General features: G+C 39.5%; 1 protein-coding gene across 1 annotated transcript in view; it reads right to left on the bottom strand.

Annotated features, from left to right (window-relative positions):
* The window catches only part of ARAP2 (ArfGAP with RhoGAP domain, ankyrin repeat and PH domain 2), a 174453-nt gene that overhangs the window by 95716 nt on the left and 54835 nt on the right, over positions 1-23902 (bottom strand). The window contains exons 8-9 of the mRNA XM_054729595.1: positions 21139-21259; positions 12392-12570 (exon numbers count right to left, since the gene is read on the bottom strand). Of these exons, the coding sequence (XP_054585570.1) occupies positions 12392-12570; positions 21139-21259 (300 nt within the window). The remainder of the gene's footprint in view (positions 1-12391; positions 12571-21138; positions 21260-23902) is intronic.

Here is a 23902-nt window from a genome sequence, read left to right as displayed (position 1 = left end):
TATTGTCTAGTCAGAAGGGCTTGGGAATTTGATTTATCAAATAAATAAGCTCAACACGTTAAAAATATAATTAATCTGTACCTCAAGAAAAGAAAGAATCTATGTGAACAGATGCAGAATGGCTGTGATTTGAATTCCTAAGCTAAATTATGGCTGGGAAAAGGAGCCATCACAAAGGCAGACTGCAGAAAACACCGGCCCACCTCCGATAAGGGCACTGCCGGCAGAGACTGTGCAAGTAACAATGCATCGGCCTTCTTCCCTTTGTCTCTCCTGCGACACAGGTCAAAACTAAAAGCACTATTTTCCCATTTTGCTTGCAGGTGGGAAGGGCCATATCTCATAGTTCTAGTCAATAAAATATAAATAATTCCTGGCTTGGGGCAGGAAGATGGAGGGAAAGGCTTGCCTTTCCATCTTCCTGGGAAATAACATCCGGATGCACAGAAGCCACTTTAGCCTGAGCCCGAGGACAGATTCCTGGACTCTGAGGTGTCAGAGTGAGTGAACAAACAGAAAGAACCCCGTTCCCTGGTGGCCTCCGCTCTCCACTGCCTACGCCAGGAGATTTGTTAAAACAAATAAATCCCTACAACTGAGCTGTCCTTCAGGAGTTTGATACTAATGCATTCCTGACATAAAATAAGTGAAATAAAATAAGAGATCTTCCCCGCACTTGCAAAGGTATCCAGACTTTCCATTACAAATTGCAGAAAGTCTCATTTTATATATTTTTTAAATTTGTCTTGTTGAAAGTATTACAGATTTCCCCTTTTTCCCCCCATGGACCCCCTCCACCCTTCTCACGCCCCCTCCCGTGGCCTTCACCCCACTATTGTCTGTCCATGGGTTATGGATATATGCATATAAGTTCTTTGGCTTATGTTTTTTAATTTAAAAGTTTTTAGTTAGGATAAGAAAATGACTCATACAATAAATCATCAATTAAAAAACTTTTCTTTTTCTGATGAAAGAACAAATGGCTCCTTTTGCTAGGAGAAACAAGCTAAAAATTAAGTTGATAATATAGAAGATGTAGAGATATGCCAAGCGTTGTAAAATAATTAGAAGAATGTGGTATACTTCTACCTCGTACAGTAAACCCACTTAACAAAAATCAGTGTTTAACGTGACCTATATAGACAGAAGAAAGGGAATCAAACTTTTCCAACATGCTCCATATCAATGTTTCAGCACATTGTTTCAGTGTTATACTTACTAATTAAATTAAAAGCAAATCCTCAATTATCATAGCATGGGACCGGCTGGATAATGCAACTGTTCGAGAAACCCCCAATGCATGGACTGGAAACGCAGCTCTCTTTTAAAAATGAAGTAAAGTAGGGGTAGTAAGAAGAGAAGGTATTTTTGAAAAGGGTTTCTGATGGCTCAGCTTGATACAGGGATAACTCCAGAATAAAACTGTTGAACTGCATGTCCTCCCAGCAGTTGTGAGTAATGAAGCATTGGACAAGAGCTGGCTATCAGATCGCTGCCGGTTGTGTTTTCTGACGGGGGGGGTCTGGCCTGCAGGCACCACGGGTTACTAAGGGCAGAGTGCACACTCAGCCATCAGACCAGCAGATGGGAAGACTGACAACCTTTACGGAAACGGATGGGCCTCTTCAAGGCTCCCGCCTGGATAGATGCCCTTCCTCTCTACAAGCAAGTCATGAGAGGTCTACTCACAACGCTGAAAGTTCTGTTAAAAACAAAATACGTGAGGATCGGCAACGCTAAAATTACAACCCATTTGTCAGCCGCTTGCTACGGCCACATGGCTTGGAGTAATTAGAGGACCCACTGAACTCGCCAGCACAAATGGACTGTGAAATGTACCGCAGGGGAACAAGATAAATGTCAGTGCTCTTAAGAGCTATTAAATAAGAAACAACTGCGTTTCTTATTAAAAGTATCTGTGGTGACATTAAGCCATCTTTTGAGACAGTATTTAGAACATATTTAGAATAGATCTCATTCCTTGATGCTCATCGAAGTTAACCGTGTCGATGTGTCCCTTCCACCTGAGATTCTGATCCCATGAGTCGGAAAGCAGAGTCTAAGAGTCTTCCATTAAAAAACAAAGAAAATTTCAGACTGGTGTGGCTCAGTGGTTGAGCGTTAACCAATGAACCAGGAGGTCACGGTTCGATTCCTGGTCAGGGCACATGCCTGGGTTGCAGGCTTGATTCCTAGTGTGGGGCGTGCAGGCAGCAGCCGATCAATGATTCTCCCTCATCACTGATGTTTCTCTCTCTCTCTCCCACTCCCTTCTTCTCTAAAATCAATTTAAAAATATATTTTAAAAATAATAATTTTAAAAAGCAAAGCAAAACTACAAGCCTGTGATTCTCACATGCCGCCAATACTGAGAAACACTGAATTAGAGAGCGGGATCAGTGGTGGAAATCAAGACAGTATGAGTCTGCAATATTTACATATCAGGATATAAACACTTTTCTTTCTGTAAAGCCAAAAAAGCACAAGATCAAATCACACAAAAATCATTTGAAATCATTAGGACGAGTGGTGAAAAGAGGCTGGTCAGAACTCAGTGGCACATTGGGTTTTATCAAGAACCCGTTTGTCCTGGGTGCCAACCCCTGTGCTAATTAATACCTAGAGGCTTGAAAGCATCAGTCTTCCCTGAGCACAGGCAGAGCACTCCACTGTCGCCTGCGTAGCTATTTGTGCAATGCTCTGAAGCTGACAGACAGCCGTGAACCCTCATTCGCTTTCTTGAAGAATTCGGTGAAGAAGGCAGAGCAGATATACCCTTTTTTTAAAATGGGAAAATGTGTCCTGGCAAAACAGCGTGTATGAAGTACTTAGCAAGTGCCCAAAAGTGTGCTATGTCCTGGGTCAGCCCCAAAGCCTAAGACAGGCTGCCCGCCTTGGAGAAGATTCGGTCTAAGGCGAGAATGAGAGGGAACTGCAAAAGGCACTGGAAGAAAAGTGCGTAGATGCCGGTAGGGGAAGCACCGAATCCAGCCCAGAGAGGAACTGTGTTCATAGGAGGCTTTCCAGAGGCAGTGACACTTGACTGGACAAATGACAAAACCCAGACCAGCTTGATACGCGATACCTCTCTTGCTTCATGAAGTCCACTCATTTGTAAAATGGAGATAACAGTAGTAGCTATTGCATCACTGTGGGGAGCATTAAATTCATACCATTAAAAATGCTTAGAAGAATAAACACCTGCTACGCAGTAGGTGCTACACAGTTCTGGTGAGCAAGTGTTATTTTCTACCTGCTTAAGCCAACTGAAGATATTACCTGTTAAAAAGCTAATTATCAGAGAATACATGCATAAAAATAATAAGCATGTGTAGATTTTTCAAATGTGATGGAATGTGAATGTTAGATGTTCAAGAAAATTTAAAATAAATTACCCACTAACTGCAATCTGATTTCAGCACTATTCTCATTTTGAAAAATAGACACAAGTCAGGAACTAGCCAAACTTCCAACCCTTAAAATGCCATAAACTGGACTGAAAACACACACACACACACACACACACACACACACACACACACACACTACCATAAAAATGAAATGCCTAGAATATTAATCTAGAAAACATAAAGCTAAACACAGATTGTGGAGTAAGCGATATTTTACATTTAATTTGCTGTCAGAGAATGCGGAATCTCAGAAAGCACGAATCCCCCACCGGGACAGCTGTAGCAACGGCCGTGGTTGGCAGTGCAGGCCTGGATGACTGCAAAAGTGGTGATGACCAGGAGGCACTGGGGTCAGGCCTCGGGGACAACCCTGGCTGAGCCACTCACTCGCTGTACGACTAGCTGCTGGTGAGTCATTTAGTTTATCTAGACCTCAATGTTCTCATTTTTGAAAATACAGCAATATCTACCATATATGCATTATTATAAAAATTGATGAATATAAAATTGAGGGTCTAATATATCCAGACAATACTTGCATTTGAGGGTTCTAAAGCCAGAATTTGTCTTCAATAAAAACATTTCCATTTTATTTAGAATGACTGAAAGTAGTCACACCAATGACTCCATATTAAACATCCAGATTAGAATTAATGGTTAAGTATTAACCGAGATACTGGGTTATTTGTACAGATTTGAAACAACAAAATCTGTTTGAAACTACATTTTAAAACTATATAGTGAAGACTGCAAAATAAAAGTTTGATTCCTAAGTAGAAAAAATAAAGAAGAGTCTATTAACCCCAAATACGCTGTAATCTCAAAGCCTATTTTGAGAAATACTGGATGCCAGGTCTCCATGCCAGGCATTTAAGAACGTAATGCTTAGACATTTGTTGAAAACAGATGTGGCATTGTATGACATTGGCACCAGGCTTCCTGGGAAACACCAGATGCACAGTTTGGCCAGATACAGAACCCAGAGAATCGGAGGCCACCACCTACTTCCTGCTGCTTCTTTCTCCACCACACAACCCGTAGCCCTATGAGGTCTATTTAAATTCTATCAGAGTTTCAGGCCCACGCCAGACACCAGGGAACATTATGCTGGGGGACTGGGGGGAAAGAGCCTCTTTTTATACCCTGATTTGAGAATGTTTAATCAAGTAAATTTATGTAGTTAAAACCTCAATGCCACAATTATCACTAAATGGATACGCAAACCCACCAAGCAAGACATCTGGCTGTTATGATCCCACTAATATTAACATGATATTCAAAAATACTCATTAGAAAAAGATGGCAGATTGGCTTTCACAACGACATAACAAATGGAAACCAGAGCCCAATATCTTAATTTTGTCTTACATTCATGGGCAGAAATTCCATTCAACATCCATATTATTTCAAGATTAATAAATTTATAAAAACAATTATTTTTCCAGAATAAAGAAAATCTATAGGCTTTGAACTAATACAAAAATAATTTAATCACATAAACAAAATTTCTATACAACAAATAACTGAAGAATGAAAAGTACGCAGTAGCTCAGAAAAGCAGTTGTAGAAAATGAAGACTAATATTATATGAGGAGTTTAAAGAAATTCTAAGAGAAGACAAAATCCCAATAAATAAGTAAAGAAAATACAAAGACAATTCATAGAGAAAATTTTTAAAAGAAAAATATTTTAAAAGATAAACTCTCTCATCAAGAAAACAGCTGTAAATGACCATTAATTCAACAAGTTCATTCTACGAAATGTTTGCTAACTGTTTGTTACCTGCGTGAAACTCCTGAGGACACAGCAGTAAATAAAGCAAATACTTATTCAATTAGTTGGGGAATATGAAAATAACATAACACTTTTAAGGTTAAAATGAAACTGATACCTATTCACATGGCTAAGAACATTTTAAATATAAACAATTCTTTAGAAAAAGGTCATGAATATTCTTGCCAAAAAGTAATCAAAAAGGCAAAGATTATATACAAAAGGCTCCAGAAATCTTATTGACTTATCACAACGTAATAAACAGGAGGGATATTTTGGGTTCCCACTGGACCCCTAGTGCCTAGAGCAGTCCCCAAAAATGAGAAGGTGCCCAATAAAAATTTGTAAAATAGATGAATAAATACAGAAGCAGAGTGAACTGTAGTATAACCTACACAAACGCAATCACACAACTCATTTTATACAAAGATGAAGTAACAATAGAGAAAAACTATCATAATCCTATCTAATAAAGGAGTAATATGCAAATTGACTGTCACTCCAAGACACAAGATGGCTGCCCCCATGTGGTCAAAGATGGCTTCCCCCATGTGGACACAAGATGGCCGCCACAAGATGGCCTGCAGGGGAGGGCAGTTGTGGGCAGTTAGAGGTGACCAGGCAAGCAGAGGAGGGCAGTTATGGGCGATCAGGCCAGCAGTGAGGGCAGTTAGAAGTGACCAGGTCAGCAGGGGAGGGCAGTTGGGGGGCAGCAGGACTGCAGGGGAGGGCAATTGGGGAGGGGGAACCAGGCCTGCAGTGGAGGGCAGTTGGGGGGGGTCCAGGCCTGCAGTGGAGGACAGTTGGGGGGACCCAGGCCTGCAGGGGAGGGCAGTTGTGGGCGATCAGGCCAGGAGGGAGGGTAGTTAGGGGTGACTGCGCCAGCAGAGGAGGGCAGTTGGGGGATACCAGGCCAGCAGGGGAGGACAGTTGTGGGGGGACCAGGCCTGCAGGGGAGGGCAGTTGGGGGGGGAACCAGGCCTGCAGTGGAGGGCAGTTGGGGGGGTCCAGGCCTGCAGGGGAGGACAGTTGCGGGGGGACCCAAGCCTGCAAGGGAGGGAAGTTGGGGGCACCAGGCCAGCAGGGGAGAGCGTTGGAGGCGAGCAGGCCTTCAGGGGAGGACAGTTAGGGTCGACCAGATTGGCATTGGAGGGCAGTTAGGGGTGACCAGGCTAATAGGGGAGGACAGTTAGGGGAATCGGGCCGGCCGGGGAGCAGTCAGGCGTCGATCAGGCTGGCAGGGGAGTGGTAAGGGGGTGATCAGGCTGGCAGGCAGAAGCGGTTAGGGGCAATCAGGCAGAGGCAGGTGAGCAGTTGGGAGCCAGCAGTCCTGGATTGTGAGAGGGATGTCCGACCGCCCATTTAGGCCCGATCCCACCGGGTGGTTGGACATCCCTCAAGGGGTCCCAGATTGGAGAGGGTGAAGGCTGGGCTGAGGGACACGCGTCCCCCCCATGCACAAATTTTGTGCACTGGGCCTCTAGTTATACTATATTAGAGGCACATAAAACGTAAGCCAAGACAAGAAACAGAACGAAATTTGCAAAAATTAAACACTTTGGAGAGTGGTGCCGTGAGATGGTGCTAAATATTTAACGGGTTGATATTTAATTTCTGTGATGATAGCACCATAGTGTTTTGCAAATGAGTAAATAGAAATCATTTTATACTACGGAAAACAGTATGGAGATTCCAAAATAAATTAAAAATAGAACTACTATTCGACCCAGCAATTCTACTGCTGGGTGTGTATCTGAAGAAAATGAAAACAATAATTCAAAAAGATATGTGCATCCCTATGTGCACTGCAGCACTGTTTACAAAAGTCAAGATATGGAAGCAACATAGGTGTCCATCAACAGATGAATGGATAAAGAAGTGGTGCATGTGTACAGTGGAATATTATTCAGCTTTAAAAAAATGAAATCTTGCCATTCATGACAACATGAATTGACCTAGAGAGTAGAACAATTTGAACAGAAAAAGACAAATATGATTTCACTTATATGTGGAACCTAAAAGAAAAACAAACAAAACAAAACAAAAAACAGAAACAAACTCATAGATACAAAGAACAAACTGATGCTTGACAGAGGGAAGGAAATGGGTGGAAAAGGGGATGGGGATTAAGAAGCACAAAACTTCCAGTTAAAAAATAAATCACAAGGATATAAGGTACAGCATAGGGAATATAGTAAATAATATTGTAATAACTAAAGGTGACAGATGGTTACTAGACTTCTTATAGTGATCACATAGTAAGGTATATAAATGAGGACTTTCTATGCTATACACCTGAAAATAATATGATATTGTATATCAATTTTAATGAAAAGTAACTTTAAAAATAATTTTAGTATCAGTTTCTACTTTGCTATCTTACTAACAAATGTTTTGGTATCTCCTTGTGGTTCTTTTCTACTTTTTACAGCCTATCTGGAAAAAAACGAACAACTAACATTCCCTAAAGGCATTTCTCCTACTTAGCCAAGATCTACTTCAAGTTTCAGTTCTTACAATCTGCTAAGTATTGAAAGGGAAAGAAAAAGATGGAAAAAGTAAATGTTGGAACTGTTCATCTGAGGAAAAGAAAAATCCGTGCTGATTCCACAGAGTTTAGACTTGTCAGTGAACCATCTAAGAGAATGTGAAGACTGGCATCCCCCTTGCTATTATAATGCCACTTCTCTTAAAAGAGAAGAAATTTTGCCCAGGTGGTTTGGCTCGGTTGGAGCATCTTCCAGGGCACTGAAGGGTCTCAGATTTGATTCCCAGTCAGGGCACATACCCAGGTTTCAGGTTTGATCCCCAGTTGAGGCACATACAGGAGGCAACTGTTCAATGTTTCGCTCTCACATAGATGTTTCTCTCTCTCTCCCTATTCCTTCCTCTAGGTGTGAAGTCAATGACAGGGAGAGAGAGAGAGAGAAATTTCCATTTAATACAAGTTCTTGATTCAGTAGAAGGGACAGATCCAGAAAAAGTGAAATAATTACTAAAAATATATTTGTAGGGATGCTTCACATGGAATCTTAGGGACACCTATTAGAAGTAGAGAAACAGCTTTAGAAAAGATTAGCAATAATCAACAAAATTAGAGTAAATTTCCAGATATACACAGAGTTACAGGAACATATGGGATATAACAGTTTCAAATTGTTTTTCAAACACTTTCTTTTATGCTGACTTTGCAAATGGAGTTTTAATTTCCCCAATAGAGCATTCTCCTGTTAATAGAAGTCTATGTGAAGAAAATAATAATAGGATTTTAAGCTGAAAAATGAAAATTTATATATAATTATTGACATTTTTAGCAACAAAAAACAACACACACACAAAACAACCTAGTAGCTATAGTTTAGAACCATGTATAACTTATTAGCAACAGTTCTTCAAAATTAAAAAAAAATATTATTACCACTAACAATGATTCTGGCAACTTTCCACTTAAATGTTGCACATTTCAAAATGTCCAATCAAGAAAATGATATGCTTACAAATGCAACAATCACAAAAAGAAGTTTAGCAACCTCAAGTTAATGAATGATGAACTAAAGAACCACTCAAAGTTCTGGAAGGCTGTTTGTACACATTTTCCAACTCCAGAAATATCTTGTTCACTTAATATGGATGCTTCTAGTTCTGTAGAAGAGAGGGCTTAGAGCAGTGTTTTACTGGGTGTGGTCTCGGATCACCTGTGACTGGCTCACCTAGGATGCTTTCTACTAATACAGATTCCAACACACCACCTCCAGAAATCCTAAGTCAATGTGTCTAATGAGTTCAGATAGCTGAATTTTAATAATGGCCTTGGAGACAGTAATCTCTCTCTCTTCTTCACAGGATGCCATTTAAATCTAAGGAGATTAACTTAATTACCTGCGCCAGTTAACAGCAGATCAAGAATGAAAACCCCGAACTGGCACTGCGCAGTCCAGTCTTCTTTGTTCTAAATGCGCTCCCAAGCTTCTCTTGTAACAGCCCTTCCACAGATGCTGCACAGCCACCCTCCCACCTCTATCCTCTGTTCACTCTCTCTAGTCACCTCCAAAGTAAATCAGGAAGACGATGTACAAACAGAGAAAAGGAAAGTGAAAACTGTTCATGTGAGGGTGGTGTAAGTCAATGTTCTCTATTTTTTTTATTCTAATCAAACTGTAAGATATGTGGGCAATAAATTCAGTCTTAAATTTTTTTAAATGAAAATAATTAAGCTTTGATACATAGAACTGAATGAGAGCCAATACAAATTAAGATACAGAGGTTCAAATCAAACACCCTTTACATTTTTCTGATGAGATTTTTTCCCATCATCTTTTTAAAAAACCACAAGATTACTTTGTGTAGTGTGTGTATAAAACTTTTAGAAGTTACATCAAACTATTTTATTACCTTTTAGTACTTTTCCTAAAACACTAGCTTAAAGCCCTGCCCATTCAGAAGAAAGACTCCTTATTTAGCATGTCACCCAAATTCTTCACACAATTGCTAAACCATGTGAGCAAACCAATGGGCAACTTTCCTCTGGGGGAATGGCATGCCCTAGGATGTAAAAATAAATACAATTGGAAGAGTATGTCAGGGCCTAAACATAGAGGGCCATCCTTAATTTATCCAGCCAGTCTTTAGCCAACTAGTTCTTTAGACTAAGTCCCTTAAGACCTGGCTCCATACAACATGATGAATCTGATATAATTTTTTAAGAGCACACATACAAACAATAATATGCACTTTGCAAGGGTGTGTGTCTATGTGTGTGTGTGTGTAACATACACATATGTTAATGCATTAAAAAGGACTTGAAATTTACATCCATCAAAAATAGGTTTATTGTCCTGCCAGTGTAGCTCAGTTGGTTGAGCATCGCTCCATGCACCAAGAAGTCACCAGTTCGATTCCGGGGTCAGGGCACATGCCAAGGGTGTGGGCTCAATCCCTGCAGGAGGCAGCCAATCAGTGTTTCTCTCTCATTGATGTTTCTATCTCTCTCTCCCTCTCCCTTAATCTCTCTCTAAAATCAATAAAAAACATTTTTTTTTTTTAAAAAGAGGTTTATTTCTCAAAAGATGAGGAGGGGTCCAGTATTAATGCTTTAATTTTACGGAGAATATACTTGTTATTTGTGTACAAGGAAGTGTTCTAATTCTCAGACTTCATCAGATGCCCATTTCTGCACCTCCCTGTAACTCCTACACAAGCCTGACAGAGCACTGCGCTCACCATCTATCATGGACACTGCTCTTCTCTGACTTTTCCTCCTGGAAGACTTGTGTCCTCCAGTCAGCACATCATTTTTCGAGTGCCTGGCATGGTATAATGCTTATTGAATGCACACTGTGAACCTTCCAGGCAACTAAATTATTCAAGGAAAGAATCTCCGTCTATTTCTAAAAGGTCACAGGCCACAAATTTTCTTTTCAACATACAGTTTAAAAAGATAGTTTGCTCTAGCGGCTAAGAAGCTAGACTTAGAGTTACAACGTTCTGGTTTTAAATTAAACTCTGCATAATGAACTGAAATCCTCAACAAGTTACTTAATCCTCATTTTCCTCAGCTATAAAACATGAATAAGAATATCTTCCTCCTGTATTTGTGGGTAAAATTAAAGGGAATGTTTATAAATTAATTAGCACAGTAGTTGGTACTCAACAAATGGTAGTCATCATTATCCTTTTTTATACTCAAATACTAATGTTAAAGCAAAAATTTCAGATATTTCTTGCTAATCAGAAAATATTAGTAAAACCTTAAAAGCATTATACTTTACTTCTAGAGAATAACAAACTCAGACATTCTAACGAATGTAAGCAATTAAACTAATAATTTGAAGCCCATCAGGTCATGCAACTAAAGATGAATACCTCAATTATTTTGTGGAACTCATTTAACAAAGAAACTTCCATACTGATATATGCAAATTATGCATTTTCAACCACCATTCCAATAAGAAAAGTTTTAATCATCTTACTTCACAAACGGAAAATGTTCATATTGAGTTCATACACGTTATTAAGCTGCACATCACTATTCTTGAGAAATAGGCTAACTACCCAAGTTATTAATATGCCAACAGTGTTCAATCGATGCTGTCCACAGTTAATTGGCTAAGAAATCTTATCCCAAAAAATGTAATGAGTAAGTTCGCACTGAAGTTCCAGAGGATGCCTTGGATAAAGATCTAGGGTTAATGTTTTTTGAAACTATTTGTTTTGAGTTTATTTCACTATTTTTGTTATGAAAATAGTCAGCATTCATAGTTCACAATATCGTAACTCATTATACTGTATCATACAATGAGTTCATTTTAGATCAGCTATCCAAAACACACCGTTTAATTCCACAAATAATTACTAAGCATTTAATATATTCCAAGCTGAAAGATTACCATATTTTCTGGCATATAAGCCGACTTTTTAACCCAGGAAAATCTTCTATATGCCCAGTCGTCTTATATGCCGGAAAATATGGTAAGAATTAATTCCCAAAAAGGGGTAAGGAATGTTCTTATACATATTATAAACAAGATATGTTAGAGAAAGAGAAGCCTACAGAATCAAATGAAGTTAATGAAATTTATTAAAACTTTATTTTAACATCAGTCTCTCATAACACTGAAATTTTCTATTGAGTTTTTCCATATTAACCAAATTCAATAACAAGTTAAGCCTATTTTATTTACATATATGTGATATGTGTGTATTTATGTGCATATGTGTGAATGCGTGTATATCAATCACTTGTCTCTAGTAAATTATTTCCTCTGCTAGCAACGTATCTGCTCAAAACAAATGCCAAAATGCTGTAAACTCAAGAAAATACGTGCTTTACTCTATAATTTTGTCACAAAAACAAAAGAAACACAACAGGTGCCTATTTCATCAACAGCTGTAATGTGTAATTTGTTCTTCATTACTTTCTCATGTAGTTTTATAATGTTACTTCCGCTAAGGAATACTTTTTAAACATTATTTTCAATGATTCTATTCCTCAGTCCCTTAGAAAGGTGGTGTCTAGTCTCAACTCTAATATAGATGACATTTTTTGCTGCTGAATGAACTGAGAAAATTCAACAAAACAACTTTGTTATATTTAGTGGAATACTCAAGGCATAAGCAGGACTGTAAGTAAAAACACTAATGAGCCCAACAGAGCACAGCAGCTAATGTAAGCAGGGACTGCAATTTGCAATTGCTGTAACACAGCTTACCTGTTCGTTTTTGCAGAGCCACACGCTGTTTCCACTTAACACAGTAAAAATTTTGGCTTTATACCCTCTCAATTCAAGATATCCACATTTCTCAGGCGCAGCAACTGCTTGAGACTGCGAGGAGGGGGTCTGTGATTTCAGTGCATTTAGTAGTATGCTGACCCAGTCATTTCTCTCCTCTGAAAATAAAGATGGGAACAAAATACATGTATCCATACTTACATACATTATACACACATAGGAACAGGGAACCTACTCTCTCTACAACAGATAATGCAAAGATTCTTTCCCACCAGTACACTGTGCATGCTGTTGCAGGCAGGGCCAATACTCAATTCTGTAAGGAAAAGCAAATAACACACACTACTCAGTTGTCCTGTATCCAGTGACACTGGCTCCGCCTTGGAGCATATCAGAAATGCACACTCTTAGTCACGCCCCCAGACATGATGAATAAGAATCTTCCTTTTACCCTGGCTGGCATGGCTCAGTGGTTGAGCCTTGACCTATAAACCAGGAGGTCATGGTTCAATTCCCAGTCAGGGCACATGCCCAGGTTGCAGGCTCGATCCCCAGTGTGGGAGCAGGCAGGAGGCAGCCGATCAATGATTCTCTCTCACCACTGATTTTTCTATCTCTCTCTCCCTCTCCCTTCCTCTCTGAAATCAATAAAAATATATTTATTAAAAAAAAAATTAGCCGAAACCGGTTTGGCTCAGTGGATAGAGCGTCGGCCTGCGGACTGAGGGGTCCCAGGTTCGATTCCGGTCAAGGGCATGTACATTGGTTGCGGGCGCATCCCCGGTGGGGGGTGTGCAGGAGGCAGCTGGTCGATGATTCTCTCTCATCGATGTTTCTAGCTCTCTGTCCCCCTCCCTTCCTCTCTGTAAAGACTCAATAAAATATATTAAAAAAAAAAAAAAAAAAAAAAAAAAAAAAAAAAACCTAATCTTCCTTCTAACAAGGTTCCCAGGTGACCTATATCCATGTTCATTTTTAAGAAGCACAATTTAGATAATTTGTGAGATTGATTTTTTTTCTTTTAATAGAAGAAAGTCATAATGTGACCAAAGAGTTAACATATTGTCTGGGCAATGAAGTTACTCAAATGCCCAGAAAATTAGTACTTTCTGTCACTGAGAATGTAGGCTTCTAAAGAGTATGTTGCCTGATATTCACTCACCCATTTCTTTCTCACATTTGGTAAATTGAAATTTGGGTTTCTCACTTTTTCCACAAAAGCTAAGTGACCTTCATCTATGTGCAACACACTGTTATAGGCACAAGAATTTGATCTACTCCCCAAAGAGCAACCAAAGCTATAAGGCAAGTTAGATATAAACACATAATGAAACACAAAATCTACATATATAAAAGGCTAATATGGAAAGTGTCCCCTCAGGATTTCGACTGGGAGACTGGGAGTTTGATCGCTCGCTATGACGTGCACTGACCACCAGGGGGCGGCGCAGAACGAAGGAAGGCCCGGCTGGCAGCCTCAAGGAAGGCCCCGGCTAGCAGCCTCAAGGAAGGCCCCAATGAGCCCTGACTGCTGGCCCATGCAGGAATTTCGTGCACCGGGCCTCTAGTACTATAAATATCAATCAAATAGTTTCAAATAATAAATGTCAATTTAATGAAGGTAAGTGATTTGCTGAAGGTCATACAGCAAGTTAGTGTTAAAATTAAGAGAATCAAATGTTTTCACTGTCACATAATTGTTGCTGGCACTATGAAAAGAAGGGGGTTTGTGGTAGGTCTTGAGAATGAAGAGCAATTGAAAAGACAAATCAGGTTTGGGATAGGAGAGAGAAGAGCAGAATATAACTCTAAGCAGAGGAAAACACAAGAAAAAAGGCAAAACAAACCAATATCTACTCAAGGACCAACTTATAGATGAACATATTTATAATTTTTAAACACACAAGGAAATAATGGGCTATAGATTCTCTCCAGTGTCTATGCAAGAAATTTTGTCTTTATTACAGAGGCAAAGGAAATTCAGGATTCTTAACAAGGAAGGGGCATGATGAGGATGATGATAGGTAGACCAAAAGGAAGCTTGGAGATTCAGGAATAAGACAAGAGAGACTTAAAAGTTCAATGAAACTGGAAACAAAATAACACACAAAGAGTTAAGACATTAAAAGGAGTAAAAAGTAGCTGAGGCTTTGAATATATTTGACAGGTGTTCACAAAAATTAAGTTACTCAGAATAACAGGTGCCTTGGTGTCATGAGTTGAAAATTCCACTTTATTAACAGACTTCCTCAGGTTCTCAGTGTCCATGAGCTTCTAGGAAGACTGAGAGCAACATGCAAATGAATGCAATTTATACCAGAGCAGACAGACACAGGGATGTGGATAAATGTTTAATATAAAAGAAGAAGAAATGGACAAACCTTGAATTACAACTGTATCTATGAGACTGGAAAATTGGTTAGCAAAAAAAAGGAGTGAGAGATGGCTATCAAGGCAAAACAGAATTCCAGGTAGGAAAAAATTTTGGGAAATTGGGCAATATCTCAGAGACTTCCAGGACAGGTTTTGCCAGAATAACTCCATTGTAAATTGAGTTATTACATAGTTTCCATATTAGACTTGCTGACATTAAAACATGAGTCCAAAGTTATTTCATAACAGAACCCTTAATTCTAATTATCTTTGTATTTGCTCACCTTGGAAACTACTAAAATCAGTTATTTCATAATAAGTCTTAATTTTAAAATTATCTTCCTTCTTGCCCATCTTCAAGATGACTAAAAACAGTTAGCTGTGTCTTTAATGACCAAAGCCAAAATATTTATTAAACACTCATTCAACAATGTGTATGGCAGGTGTTACATAATCCCAGTGCTTGTTCCTATATATCAGGACAAAATATTTACTGAATTTCCCCAGCATTATTATAAACTAAAAGACGTGAAACCTTCCAGTAACTAGGTCAATGTCAACAGGCAGCAGCTATGCCACATTTTACATCCACATAAACAGATCCGGATTGCATAATAATTATTATATTTTCAGTTATGACAACAGACCTTCCATTTAACTTGGTTATTCCTCGTGATCATTAGTTTCACACACGATATCCCTGCTAATAGTATAAAAGTTTGGTTGTGTTCATCCACCTAAGTCACTGAGTTTGAAATGTTGGTTATAATTTTATGTTGTGGCTTCTGGATTACTATGAGCATAGGTCTCAGTGTCTGGAAATAATTTGAAACAGGCAATTGCACCTGTTGAACTGAAACAAATTATGGCTGCATCTCAACAAATGGTTCCCTTACAGCCTATAAGAATTACCTCGCTCCTAAAGGCCTCATCTACTAATAGGAAGGAATCAGGAAGAAGACTAGGAATTAATAGTAACATTCAGTTTATTCTAATAACCTACACCAATAGAGATAAACAATGACGCAGACAATTCAAACACAACAAAATGGATTACAAATTGCACTTGGTATGTGGCTATATGATGTGTGCTTCCTTAGACATGGTAAATATGCTTGGTAAGTCACAATATTCCAAAACAAATAATGATTTTTTTCCTTTGGGCAAAGTGTCTTGGGCAAAGTTAGATGCTATGCTAGCTTTTGCCGGCTCTTCACACCAAGGTACTTCTATTCTTTCCAATAACAAGTATTTATTGAGTGTCTATGCACCATTCCTTCTGAGAATATGCTCTGACCTAGATATGACCCTGCTCAAAGTAGAATATTTCAGATGGGAGAAAGAAAAAAAAGGGGGCAGGGGGAGAGTAGCGGAAACAAAACAAATTGCCACGTTCTTGAAATTATGCTGGAATGTAAGTAAAAGATAACAGGAATTCCCTCAAACCTCAAATTAGTTCTTGAGGTGTTCAGGAATGCCAACTGTGGTATACTCCTCAAAAAAAGGAAATTTTTAAAAAATTCAACAGCAGAGACTTAATATTCTCCAGACTACTGGATTTAGTAGTAGGCATAAATATTAGCAACAAAGGATATATTACACTAGGCATTACTATGGAAGGGCTGTGTGACAGATTAATAACAGAATCTAACCAAGTTTAAATGGATCCTTACTTTTGATATAATCTGATATGATAACACTGTTTTTTTAAATCCCTCAAAGTAACCCATGATCAATTTTAGGGAAGGAAGTATTGCACACCGGGCTTGTTCTTGAAATCAATAACCAATCATTCATACAAATATTTACTGAGTGCCCACTACCGTCCAAGACCTATTCTGAACACCAGGAATGGAAGACGGAACAAGACGGATTATGGCCTCGCTCTGCTGGAGTTCACCACACTCTGTGCAAAAAGGAAGGCGATAAAACACAGAAAAGCCTGTTACACAGTGAGGAGTGCAATTGGATAAAATAAAGAATGAGATGAGGGATACAGAGAAGTGCTATTTTGTAGAGACTAATAGAAAAGGCCTAGGAAGGTGATGGTGGAGCAAAAGCCGAAAGGAAGTGGGAGTCATGGATCATGTCAGGAGGAAGGCTGCAGGAGGAGCCTTCTGGAATAAAAAACAAAAAACACACAAAAAAGCAGCAAGTGTTAAGACCCCAAAGCAACAGCAGGACTGGCCAGTTAAGGAGAGCACAGGAGGTAAGGACAGAGGGACCAGGACCACCCACGTGGGGCTTTGGGGCATCCTGAGGGCTTTCCTCTCAGGGAGATGGAAAGACGCAGACCACCTGGAGTGCACTGCCATGACCTGACCTTCTTGTTGAGGGACTGCTCTGACAGCTGTAGTGAGACTATGACTGTCGCCAATCAAGGGCGGTTCCTACAACGATCCAGACACACGTGGTGGCTTGTACTACTAGTAGAGTGGAAGTGGCAGAGCTCTTGAGTATTGGCCTGAATACAGACATAGTTCCAGACTCAAACTGATAAGATTTGCTGATGGACTGGATGTGATATAGGAGAGAGAAAAAGACAGGAAAATGACTCACGGTATGTGGCCGACTATATCATGAAAAGCCTATCACAGGATGCAACAGAGAACTGTTCATCGCCCAGCTCTCCCTCCAGGGAGTAAATGTTCCATGCCTTGCTTCTGAAACATGGGCGATTTCAAAACAGGTAAGTCTGCTTGCCCAAAACAACTAAGGGGAATTGATGTTTTTTAGCCCAAGTGTTCTTTAAAAAGAAAAGAAGACGGGGGGCGAGGGGAGGGAAGCCTTGCGGTATTGCAGTGGCCACTGGAGGGCTGTGTGGCACAGTCTAGATCAGGCGTCCTCAAACTACGGCCCGCGGGCCACATGCGGGTGTTTTTGCTGTTTTGTTTTTTTACTTCAAAATAAGATAGGTGCAGTGTGAATAGGAATTTGTTCATAGTTTTTTTTTTAAACTATAGTCCAGCCCTCCAACGGTCTGAGGGACAGTGAACTGGCCCCCTGTTTAAAAAGTTTGAGGACCCCTGGTCTAGATTTCTAGACTCTAGAAACATGGCTGGGAGAATGACATTCCTGTCCCCCAGGAGTCCAGAACGGGCGAAGATGGATAGGAACACGGGACCTGCAGCTGAGAGCCGGTGCTGCAAGTGGCCTGGGAAGGGAAGGACCCTGCGGAATTCTCAAGGCCCGCTTTAACGCTGAGAACCGTGCACTCAAACATCACCTGCTTTCTGAATGTGTGCAGTAACACATCTGCATGTGTCCACAGGTGCCAAGGGGATACAGACTAAATGAAGAGATCCTTAGCTTCTATGACCAGTGCCCATGGCTCTGCTTGAGGACAAAAGGAATCAGGCTACATTTTCTATATGAGGAAGAGCATTTTTAAAATGTTATTATTTCAACTAAGAGAATGACAGTATTGCACGAGGCAACCGGGGGGAAATGAGCCTTTGAAAATGTGTGGGGAAAAGATGCCAAATTGTAACCCTGTCTTAGCAGGGGGCTACGCAGCAGTGTGGAAGGAGTGACACTGGTTGCAGGGGAGACGGGGAGCTGCTGTATGTAGGTCACTCAGAACCTTCCTGCCCAAAATGAAGAATACATCTCTGTTAGGAGAGGAAACCATTTCCTCTTTTTGTTCTAAATGTTGGTCTTATATGATGGATAGATGGAAGCAAAGTTTAATTTGGCTTAAAATTCATTAAGTCAAGTCTTTCATAAACCATATTTCATTTGATTGATTTCTCAGTTCCCAAAAAAATAAAAAGTAATCATTTGTATACATGGAAGAAAAACAACACTTAATGAAACATATTTAGTATCTTGTTGAAGGTTCCATACTAAAGATATAGACACTCATATAGCATCTATGTATATGTACACGTACACACACACACACACAACACACATCGCTACATCCACTTACCCTTATTTTATTTTTTTAATATATGTTTATTGATTTCAGAGAGGAATGGAGAGGGAGAGAGAATAGAAACATCAATGATGAGAGAAAATCAGTGATCGGCTGCCTCCTGCACACCCTCCCCCTCGGGCCCACAACCCAGGCATATGCCCTGATCAGGAATCGAACCATGACCTCCTGGTTCATAAGTCGATGCTCAACCACTGAGCCACTGTGACCGGCTACATCCACTTACCTTTAAAAGCATGACTTGTTACTCTGTAAAAGTGACTTTCAATGGAAATAACTTGAAAATTACCTTCAGTAATTCTATGTGAATAGAGTCTCCACTTTCACTAAAGCAGTATTTTCACGCTTTCAAAAATAAAAGACCTAAACTTATTTAACAAATAATTTATAACAAAGTTAACGGAATTGTTATACTAAGTTCCTATCACAAAGATGAACCATGTATCACAGACGAACTCAAGGGTCCACTATAAACACGTAACTTTTAAATGTGTGGGTTGACAAATTCCACTTAAAGAAAGTGTGCCTGTTTAACCTTTAACGGCAGCAAGTAAATATGGCTAAACAATGTGGAAACTTTACTTGGCATGTCTATCTTAAAATGCAGGCCACGTGGCAAATGTGGAATTCACTCTGACAGGCCAAGGGGAAGGTGATAAGCACTTCAAAGACACAGGCAGTCACCTTCGGGGCCCTGGAAACCAAAGCAGAAGGAAAGATCGCCGTGAGAGCCAGCCACGAGGAGCGACGCCATGTGTTTGAAGAAATAGCCTCAGAGAAAACCATGATTTCAGAGACAAGCTCCATATCGAGTATCACAACTGTGGATAACTTTCTGAATTTTAGGCAACGAATCACAAAAAGTGGCTCCTCACATAAGCAGCAGGTCTATATAGAGTGCTCCAGGACAGGACAGGGGTTGGCGAGCTTTCTTCCTGTAAAGGGGCCGACAGTAAGGATCTCAGGCTCTCCTGGCCATTCAGGCTGTGCTGCAACAGCTCCGCACTGCCACTGAGGCACAGACAGCTGCGAGAGGAGATGTCAGTGAATGACGGTTGGGATCTAACAAGACTGTGTGCACGGAAACAGGCCGAGAGCCACACGTAGGCACCTGGACATGTTGTGTCAGCCCCTGAGAAAGCACTCAACGTTTGTCTAACAGCAAGTAAGAGACACTTTCACATTACAGGTGTGCAATGTATGCATCGGTATGTTTCACAGTAAGTTATTTAGGAGGCACCAGAAGCGATGTACTTTGGTATTTCTTACTCTTTTTTATGTTTGTTTGGTATTTTGTTTTGTTTTGGTGTTTTTTTTTTTTGTTTGTTTGTTTTTGTCATACCATTAGAAACCACTAAGTTGCTCTCTCAAGTGGTAAGTGAGTCACCGTTGGACAAAAGCTGCTCCAATATAAACAGCGGCTGGGACTTACTCATTTACTGACTATCCCAAGCAATATAGGAAGCTTTCGAGAAATAAATAATATTTATGGAATGTTTTCTATGCGCCATGCCCAAGCGCATGTTCTAGGAATCTAGCAGTTTAAAAATAAATAAATATTGCTCCGTAACAGTTAATATTGTTGTAGTTTATAAGAAGTGAATGCTCATATGTGTAAAATGGAATAATTATAATACCTACATATATCATGAAACTATTGTGAAAATGAGTAAGTTTTCCATATCACCATTATTCAAATAACTAAGTAACAACAAGTAAAAGTACTTTTAAAAATCTAGTTGAGTTATAATCTATCCTAAAAGTGGGCTTTAAAATAAGTTAAAATCCTATTTAATTAATGAATAGAACCTTACCTATATTATTTAAAAGTAGTGGTGTTTATAGTAATGATGCTATTGGTAGTCAATCAAAATACTCAACAGAAAATCTTAATTCCCCTGGCTCTAGCTCCCTCTCTCCCAACCAGAAAGTTAGAGAAGGTTTAAAGGTTTAGATTATATCCCCAAACCACCTTTACATCAATTTTCACCATCAAGTGACCTGTAGCAGCTGATGCAGGTGAAAATATTCAAGAAAAAGAAAAGATTCTGCAAAATCCCATGTTAGAACCAGTGTGTCTGTGTGTTCAATTAAAGCCTGCTGTAAAACCAACCTTGGATGGCAAGAAAAGCGGATTTTTGCATATTAAATAATTACTTTGCATTATTACCCATAAGAGCAGAGATGTTTGTCTCCTTTTTTTCATTGCTGTATACTCAGAATTTAGAAGAGTCCTTGACCCTTAGTAGATCCTCACTAAGTATTAGCTGCATGCAAGAATAGTGAATAAATACTTGTCAACTTGCTTATGGCATTCAAAAAATTAACATAAAATGTAAATTATTTAAAAGTAACATATTTAAAGATTTCTTGAACATCTGCGAGTGTTTTCATAGGGACAAAGAAATAATCTTACCTTCTTTTTCTACTCTAAAAACAAAAGTTCTTTGTGTTGTAACAACCTCAAATTTGTTGTCTCCTTGAACTCGTACTGTAGATATAGCAGAAAGGGGAATTATTCCTTTTGAATACTTCTCCTATATTGGTTAGAGAAAAAGATACACAAAGGAAGACATTAAAATTCTTTTGATCTTATTGGGGGGGGGGGAAGAATGGCACAACATTTACAAGTGCTTCTCTTTCACGGTTTCATCTACACTGTTTAAATGACATACAAATAGTAGATATCCTAACAGACACTTAATACTCCCAGAATAGAAAATATTAAATGTTCCTTTCAAGTAAAATGTCTTCAATAGTCTCTACATCTAGAATTAAAAGGCAAAGAATGAAATACAAGCAATCATACTAGACCAGCATTACATATATAGCTTCGAAGAACAGCAGTTTGGTCTTTAAAACAATCTGGTCAAAATGATTTTATGGTGTTTGCAGGCATCTGCTGGCCATAACGGGTACTGTAACTGAACCATTTCAAAATGACTGCTCTTACATATTATGAACAACAATAATATATCTAAGAAACAAGGCTGCTGGATTATATCAATTATTCATGTTACTCAATGCTCTGATGATGGTGATCTTAATCTCATAACTGCATCCCTTCACTTCTTATTCCCCAATGACAAAAGAAAGAAAAAAATATGGATGTGGCTGTTTGCAATCGATATATACATACAGATCATAATTTTGCTCAAGAGCGTCATTCTTAAGGCTCTTGGTAACTGTCTTCATTTACCTGGACCCTCCTAAACCATTTGGCATAATGACTGCCACACAAAGTCCGCTGTTAACTAAGGGTACAGTGTTTAATGGGCCCTGTGCTGGAAAGGAAATTCTAGGAGAATAATGTACTCAACCATTCCACGCAGAGAACAAAAGCCAAGTTCATATTCCCCCAGGGGTAAACTGTTGTACCTGGCACACAGCAAGGGACAGTCAGGTAAGGGACGTCACTGTCAACAACACGGCAGTCCTCTGGGAGGCTTATCCTCTGCTAGTTGAGAGGATATATTGTACTACCGTGGCATTTCCTTAATACTTTGGCAGTTTCTTCTCCTCCAGAGCCTCTGTTCCAATCTCCCATCCCTTTATGGATCCATCAAAATCCTAGCAAAACTGAATGTGACCCTGGCTGGTGTGGCTCAGTGGCTGAGCATCAACCCATGAACCAAGAGATTGATTCCAGGTCAGAGCATATGCCCAGGTTGCAGGCACAATCTCCAGTAGGGCCCATGCAGGAGGCAGCCAATCGATGAAGTTCCTCTCTCATCGATGTTTCTATCTCTTTATCCCTCTACCTTCCGCTCTAAAACTCAATAAAACATTTTTTTTTTAAAACTGAATGTGATATTTGAACTGTGATTTACAAAGATGAGTGGGCAACTTCTCAGAAAAAGAAGAGGGAAATGAGTATCTTCCCTTACCAAGTATCTTCTTGTTATTTTCCTTTTTCTATCTTCCCTTCTTGCTATTTCAACTACCAATTTTATGCAGAGTGTTCCAAAATCTGCTCCTTCCTTCCTTATCCATTTCAGTCAACTTCACTCCCATATTTCGAGTCATCAACAGTGCATATAACTGTAGCATCAGCACCTCAAACTTTAAAACTCAATTATCTCCTCAAAATATACTGTGCCTCTACATCTGTCCATTAAAATATTACTCTTCTAGTCAATCAGTCTTCAACAGAACAGTCTTTGACCTGTGCTGACCTTTTGACCTACATAACGTGGGACATTCCCTTCAGCTACAGTGTCGACTTGTTCCCTACTTCTCCCTGACTCCACTCTTCCCAGTCACAGTGACCTTCCTGAGGTCCCTTAAACACACCTTCTGCACACTGTTTATTCTTCAAGGAATGGTTTTAAAGTATTTTTAAAATTAAATTTATTGGGTTAATGAAATTATACAGTTTTCAAGTGTACAGTTCTATGATACATCATTTGTACATTGCATTGTGTGCCCACCAGCCAAAGTCAAATCTTCTTCCATCTCCATATATTTGACCCCCTGTACACCCTTTACTACCCAGCCCACCCACCCGCTCTCTCTGATAACCACCATGCTGCTGTCCGTGTCTATGAGTTTTTGTTTGTCTTGTTTGTTCATTAGTTGCTTTCAGTTTTATATGCCACATCAGTGAAATCATACGGTTCTTAACTTTTTCTGTCTGACTTATTTCTCGAGGAATGTTTTTCATACCCAACTTCACACAACTAAAGATGCCCCTGTGACTTTTCACATTTCAGCTTATTACATGCTCCTGCAGAAAGCCTTTCTGACCAGCCCCCTCTCTCAGTCCTTTGTCCTCACCCAGGCAGGTAACCCTAATTTAAGCTAATAGTAACCTGTACCTTTCCTTTATAACAAGCACTAAATATAATCCAAATGATGATTTTTATACTTACTGTGTGACCATTTGGTTAATACAGTCTCCCCAAACAGACTGTGGTCACACGTCTCTTTTCCTCACCACCTTTCACAAATCAGTTTTGTATAAATATTTTCTGAATGAATGAATTCTATGTCCAATCAATCACAGTTATACCAAACTCTGATAGCTCATCCTATCTAATAAAGAGGGAATATGCTAATTGATCCTCACGCCATCACAAGATGGTGGCGCCCACAGCCAATAAGGAGGGAATATGCTAATTGACTGTCCCACCCTCAGAAATGGCAGCACCACAGCCAATAAGGAGGGAATATGCTAATTG

The sequence above is a fragment of the Eptesicus fuscus genome, chromosome 2 (assembly GCF_027574615.1).
Source record: "Eptesicus fuscus isolate TK198812 chromosome 2, DD_ASM_mEF_20220401, whole genome shotgun sequence".
Lineage (NCBI taxonomy): Eukaryota > Metazoa > Chordata > Mammalia > Chiroptera > Vespertilionidae > Eptesicus > Eptesicus fuscus.
The sequence above is the reverse complement of the archived record's forward strand: the minus strand, read 5'-3'. Positions and strand labels throughout refer to the sequence as shown.